The sequence below is a fragment of the Otolemur garnettii genome, unplaced genomic scaffold (assembly GCF_000181295.1).
Source record: "Otolemur garnettii isolate 467f Iridium unplaced genomic scaffold, OtoGar3 scaffold00085, whole genome shotgun sequence".
NCBI lineage: Eukaryota > Metazoa > Chordata > Mammalia > Primates > Galagidae > Otolemur > Otolemur garnettii.
Window position 1 is genome coordinate 2,731,785 of NW_003852480.1, and position 7,070 is coordinate 2,738,854.

A 7,070-nucleotide genomic window follows, 5' to 3' on the forward strand; every position below is an offset into this window, starting at 1 on the left:
GGCATCACAGCTCACAACAACCTCCAACTCCTGGGCTTAAGCGAGTCTTTTGCCTCAGCCTCCCAGGTAGCTGGGACTACAGGTGCCCACCACAATGCCCAGCTATTTTTGTTGCAGTTGCCACTGCTGTTTTAGCTAGCTAGGGCCGGGTTTGAACCCACCACCCTTAGTATATGGGGCCGGTGCCCTACCCACTGAGCCACAGGCACCACCCTGGCAGAGGTTTTAATACTCACATTCACACTGAATGCTATTGCTTTGCAGTGCATCATGCATCTTGAAGACAGACTACAGGAGATGTACCTTAAGAGTAAAATGCTGTCTGAGTATCTTCGGGGCCACACACGAGTCCATGTGAAAGAATTAGGTGTTGTACTGGGGTAAGTGCCGTGAAGTGTTACCACTTTCCTCTGTGATGGGCTAGCCCTACCCAGTGCCCCATTTAGCCATGCCACCCTAAACCTGCAGGCCCTGGTACCCACCAAAGTATGTGGGGTCCATCACATCTCTACTCTGTATGGCCCCAGTAAATAGCATGTTCCTTGTATCTGAGAACAGATTTCTGGAAACCATTACAGAACTTTAGGCTAGTGGTATTTTATGCTTGAAAGGAAACTTTCATCTTATGCTACTTACCCATTTCTTGAATTTAAAGTGCCCAAGTCACAAGCTGTCAGAAATGCAGCAACGACTTACATTTACATTTCTCTTCCTGGAGGAGGTGTCAGGAGGCACTTGCACCCTGCTGGCAGGGAAGGCCCTGCTCTTGGACGTTGAGGCCCCCAGCTGCATGTCTGTGGGGTGACTGTAGTTTTCTTTTATTATAAGTCCATAAAAGAGAAGACTTGCCTGTTAGTACTAATGTACATCCTCTCCCAGAGGGGATCTGTCAATAACTTCTCTAGGGAAAGGAATTCCTACTTGTAATTCTCTGCTTAATTTTTCAATAGAGAAATAACAAAAAGACATCATATACAGAGGATGACAAAAAATTGTACACACATTTTAAGGAAAAAACCTGTATTAAAATTATAATATGTACCAATAACAAGAGATGAATAGCACCTCTTATAATTGCAGAAGTCAAACATGAATTGAACGTTACAAACAATACAGTTTTCCCTTTCTTCAAAGGTGTATACTTTTTTTGGCACCCTCTGTGTATGAGGAATTACCCTCTTCATCCATGATGAGTCCCCCAACTTGGGACAAGAAAATGGTCTGTAATGTCCACCTTTAAATGCTCTACTGAGCCTGCTAATCAAGGCATTATTCTAAATGCTCTGCTAATCAAGGCATTATTTCAAGACTCAGGCCTTTGCATTCTCACTTGGACCTCATTTTTCACAGCCAGAATATGATTTCTATAGTATTTGGCTTTTAGCGTTTCCTATCATATTTTTCTTACATACTTCATTAAAAAAAATACTTAACCCTCTTTTGAGATGTTTGTTTCTGCAGTTAACTTGTAATATATTTTTCTCTTTACCAGCCTTGTACTTTGATCCTGCCTCACTGGGTTGCCCAGTGCCAGTTGTGTACCTTGTATTTCTAGGAATTTACCTTGTCCCTGACTTTGACAGGTGTCCATCAACAACATTAGAAGGAGTGTAAGAAGTCATCTCCCCTTAACACTCATCTGTAGGCCCTCTTAGTCTGTGAGTGGTGGAATCATGCTCATTCTCACTCTATCCCCATCAGGTCAGCCCCACTAAAGGTACCAGGGAACTTCTCGTCTGCTCTTACTACTTCTGTAGGTTAGCGTCACTGGAGGATGGAGAATCCCAGGAAGTAATGGCAGCTACTACTTTTTATTTTGATTTTGGGGAATTTAAAGGAAAGAATTAGGAGGTATTGCATAGTCTGAAACAGTCCAAATTTTTTTTTATGACATCAGGCATCATTTAGCCTGTGAACCATCCTGTATCCATTTCAAACTGATGTCTCTTAATTCATTATCGTTTAGTACACTTTACTTTCAAAGTATTGTGGCTCAAATGATTAGTGAGGCCCTAAGTTTTATAACCTATTGAGCAAATCCTCAGGATAATATCGATGGTAGTTATTTCTTCAAAAAACCGTAAGACTAATGTGAACCTAAATGCCCAGTCAGTGCATTCAAGAGTGTTGACTGGAGAAATGGAGATAATGATGTTCGCAGGGACTGCAGAAAGGTTAAGACAGCAAGTCAGGTGACCTCTGCTGTGGGAAGACCAGCTCGATGTCCACACATCTGCACACCACACCTGCCTCTATGTCACTTTGTCTCCTTGGTCTACGGGGAGATCTTAGTAAAAGAATAAATTGTCTTTCAATCTGTTTTGTTTTTTCATTAGTTTTAACTGGTGATCTAACAAGCTTGGTCCTTAGAAAGAATGCTTCCCTCCAAAATCATACTATGGTAAAGTAATGTTCTTTTCTTTTTTCCCTGTTCAGGATTGAATCTAACGACCTGCCTCTGTTGACTGCTATTGCCAGTACACATTCTCCTTATGTGGCTCAAATACTCTTATAAGCTAAAGCTCAGGACAGTTCTTCCTTGGAAGAAAAAAATCAAATTCTCAACGGAAGGAGAAAGGAATAAGCTCTCGGTGACGGCAGAAGCATGAGAAGAGCAAACAGAAACAGTCATTCCACCTTTTTGTTTTGTGTTTTTGTTCTCAAGGAGATGTTTCAGTGGAAGCCTTAGGTTTACTCGATGTAATGGCATTTGTGACTGTCACAAACACTTTAGGCCTTTTGTTACCCCTGAATCAACAGAGAGTGACCTTTTTGGTAGGAGGAAACATAAGCACTACACGAAACACTAAGCTGTTGCCACAGATGGCCTTGTGCTGCTTGGGCAGAATAAGAACCAGTGACTCGGAGCAGGCAAGTCAACAACGTAACATTCCAGGAGGAAACCAGGTCTGAGTGTAAGCAGGAGCGCTCCAAACTGGAGAAAGCATATTTTGCTATTCTTAGAAGACAGGCAGAACAAGGACTTTGGATTCCAGATCGGGGTTTGCATTTTACAAGAGGTGAAACAAAGAAGGCCCCCTGGTACCAGCTCTGCTGCTCCTGTTTGACATAAAACATGAAAGGACTGCCTTTTGGGAAGTCAATGCTTTAGGAACCCATTATTTTCATGTTGTCTGGAGTTTACCTTGTTTCAGATGTAGCCACAGGTAGGTCAGAGATGGATTATTGGTGCAATAAACCCAAGAATCAATGTAGCATCTTAATTCCATCAAGATATAGTTTGTAGCAGCAGGATGTGCAGTCTGAAACCATATGTTTTATCCTTCTACTTTAGAGCTTTCCACAGCCTTTTTAAGAGAGGCCATTTACCAAAGTTACTCCTCTAAGCTCAAGAGTGTTTCTGTTGATAAGTTCTTCCAGCTGAAGCCACTTCTTATAATAGTTAATACAAATGACTTTTTATACTTTCAAAGGCACAGCTGTCCTGGTGGGAACTGAACCTGCAGCAGTTCAGGATGACTAGTGAACGCGATTAGTTTGAACATTTAGAAACAGTTCTTGCGTGATCTAAATTTTTACATCATCATCTCTGTGCCTTTCTGATTCCCTACGTCCTTTTCAAAACATCTTTCCAGAAATTACCCATTGTATAAACCCTACCAAAATGGTTTTAGCCCAATTCACTTAAAAAAAAAAAAACAAAAAAAAAAACCTTAGTTTTCTGTTAATCTAAAAGAAACTTTAGTTTACCAAACATGAAACAGACTATGTATTAACAGGGTAAAGTAAAATCTTTCTTAAAAAAAAAAAAAATTGGTCATTAAAAGATAGGAGCTAATCTAGTAAAGTAAGACATGGTTAGCACTTTGCAGATCTTAAGTGCAGTTAATTATAAGCAAGCTCTGATTTCCTTTGACTGTTCTGTGAATTCCAGTCCTTTCCATGTATCTTTTGTACCATAGATGATGTCATAACCTCCCTTTTAAATGAGAATGACTTGGTTTTTTATTTGATAAAATCCAAATCCTAAACATCAAGTTACACAAGTTTGCCTCTGTTCTTTGACCAATGCAAGTTAATGTTTGAGCGAGTATAGCAGCGGTACCGATGGAGGAAAGTCTGTGTTCTTTCTTAGGAGTAATTCCTAGGAATAAGTCATAATTGCTACCTTTCCCTCTTTTTGTTTTACAATGTGAGATGTAGACGGGTGCATTAAGGCTCTTCTTAAGTTCTTTAACTTTCATTTTGTGTCATTCATAAAATTGAAGCTTTCTGTTTCCTTTTGCCTCACATTTGACTTTTGTGTTCTAAATTCTCTGGTTCCATGACATCACCATCTGCTGTTATGTTGCAGAAAGAGAACGAGCCCCACCTGTGGCGTTCACTTCGCATCACGTGTAATACCTTGGCGTAGCTGATGTTACAGCCTAACGCATTCCCCTCATCTCTAGTTCCTTTTCCTTGTTTACATGTTTTGGGCACTTTCCCACATTCACCACCTTCCAGGTTTTCACAAAAAATAATCAGTTCATTTCTAATGCGGACATGGTGGCACATTGAAATTTGACCCATGTAGGGGAAAACTGAACTTTAAATGGTTGATTCAAACTCTATACATTAAAAAAAAAAAAAAAAAAATTAGTCCAAACCCTGAGAAAACTTAATTGGCCTATTAATCTAATTTTCCAAAACTCCTTCTTAGAAAAGTGTCTGGAAAATTACAGGTGGGTCCCCAGTGGGGGTTGTCTCCACGACACTCAGGATTCCAGTCAGAGCCTAATCCTCATTCTATCGCCTACAAAAACAGACCGAGAATGTTGCTGCTCTTTTATAATCCTCCTTTAAGTACTTAGCATTCAAGTTTTCTTTGTGTTAAATTCAACCTCTTCCCAAAAGCAAAAAAGAAAAAAAATCTCATGGAAGTGTGTTGAGATAACACCCACTCGCCCGTCGGGCACCACACAGGGGCTTCATTCTGGCTGTGCCCAAGAGGCAAAAAAGGGAACCCACCTGCTCCCATGCCCACCTCGAGAAAAAATAAAATTAAAAAAAAAAAAAAAGAAAGAAATCTACCTCAGTTGACAGGATTCCACCTTTAGGGTTTCTTCAACTTTTACGTCTTACCTGTTGAGTGTAACTTTTTTTAAGCAAGCTAGTAAGGCATGACAGAGCAGAATTGTGTTCACGTTCCTGTGACAGACCTCTTTCTAGCATGTTGCAGTTTTATTTTTAATAAATTGATAAGTAAAATGAATGTAAAGGTAATTGTGTATGTTTTAAACATGACAATGAAAATTTTAAATGTAGCTTCCATCCTTGTGCATAATTCCAAAGTATTTTATTTTTTATCAGTGTTAAATAGCTTTTTGTACAGGCTTCAATCCATTTTTCTGAAGTGTGCTGTTTTTTAATGAAAGTAATTATAATCTTTTCACATCCCATGGAACTGCCGTTTACACATTGCAACTTTTTAAACTTACCATATTTTTCAAAATTAACTTTTTTGAAGGGAGGAAAATTCCCACATGCTAAACGATACTAAAGCTGTTGTTTGGGCTCTTACAATTAGGTCCTGAGATTTTATAAAAATTAGTCTGTAGCTTTTCAGGTTCTTCGCTAGCGTTGGTTGTACATAAAAGTAAAGAATATAAAGTGACTCCAAAATTGCTTTAAGTGTCTGGCTTTTTCCACTAATACTTACTTTTGAGAGTATTCTGTCCATGCATACTTTCACTATTAAACTGAAGAAGTCTTTAGCTTCTCTTCATAAATGTGGACCATTTTTTTTTTAATTGTGCTCTGGGGGAAAGGATATTTTAATATAATTTTTGCCTAAATCGAGTAGCCCCTTCTCAATGTTAATTTTTAAATGTCAAAATTGGATGAACCATACATCTTGGAAGTGAGATTGCAATATGCTTAAATTTTAAGTGGTATTTGAAAAAAGGAGAAAATTCTGGATCTATTATTTGAAGCTCCATTAAGAGAAATTGATAGGACTTTATATTTTTGATTAGTTGAATAAATACCAATGTCATGTTGAAATTTTTTTTAAACTTGTTCATGTATTATTTTGATCCATTTTCCCTGTGGCATTTGGTGCAATAAACCTTTTGAATTTATCTTGAACATTTCACTGGTGCTGCATGTGATTTGTTATATTTAATCAAATATAGACGTCTCTTTCCTACTCATTTATACACAAACAGTTTTATATATGTGAGTGGTTTCTAGCAGGCGTGTTTTGGAAATGTAGGGGACATTTCTGGTCAGCATGATACCAGGTGAGGCAGAGTGGTGTGTGGAGAGTGGGGGCTCAGATACCCCACACCATGTAGGACAACCCCACAAGACAAGGAGGTGTCTCCCCTCCTATGTGACCTTTAACTGTCCTGCCAGATAGTCATGTGCATGAAAAACCTGTTTGGGATAATCTAAGAATTCTGCTTTACATAAAAGCACAATGCATTGTTTTCAGGATTTTAGTCTATGATGAGTTCTTCAGGAATGCAACTGTTATATAAATTTAGGGAAGATTTTACTTTAACAAGAATTGGTGGCTTGGTCTTTACCAAGAATTGATAGGCTTTTGGAGAACTACACAACTAGCAGCCATGGTACTCAGGAAGCACGCGGGCACTGGCAGGCCACGTCTGTCTGCATCTTTAGCTGCTACATTCATGGAGACTCTAGGTCCACGCAAGCATCTGCCTTCTTCGTACCTTCCAAATCTAGTGCCCCGACATGTACATACTGAACTGTGTACTAGGATGAATTACTCTTAAATGGTACACAGAGGACATCATATGTGTTTGTCATAAATTATGTCAAGTACTTATGTATTCTAGGGCAGTAAGGAAGCATTACGAAATATTTGCTATTAAAAGGGATGAGACACACTGATACACATAAATAGGGTCTCAGGGAAAAAAAATAGGCTCTTGAGCATAACTTTTGTACCAATATAATGCCACCCTGAATATGTTATCTTTTTTTTTTTTTTTTTTTGAGACGGAGCCTCAAGCTATACCCCTGGTAGAGTGCCATGGCATCACAGCTCACAGCAACCTCCAACTCCTGGGCTCAAGCGAGTCTCCTGCCTCAGCCCC

The 7,070-nt window shown here is 39.2% G+C and overlaps 1 protein-coding gene across 4 annotated transcripts in view; it reads left to right on the forward strand.

Annotated features, from left to right (window-relative positions):
• The window catches only part of FNIP2 (folliculin interacting protein 2), a 134,301-nt gene extending 128,211 nt beyond the window's left edge, over positions 1 to 6,090 (forward strand). For 3 of the 4 annotated variants that reach the window (XM_023516022.1, XM_023516020.1, XM_003794694.3), the window contains 2 exons: positions 265 to 380; positions 2,437 to 6,090. In XM_023516022.1, coding sequence (XP_023371790.1) covers positions 265 to 380; positions 2,437 to 2,515 — 195 coding nt within the window. In that variant the 3' untranslated portion in view covers positions 2,516 to 6,090. The remainder of the gene's footprint in view (positions 1 to 264; positions 381 to 2,436) is intronic. The other variant, XM_023516021.1, reaches the window with a different exon arrangement.
• Positions 6,091 to 7,070: the final 980 nt, after the last annotated feature.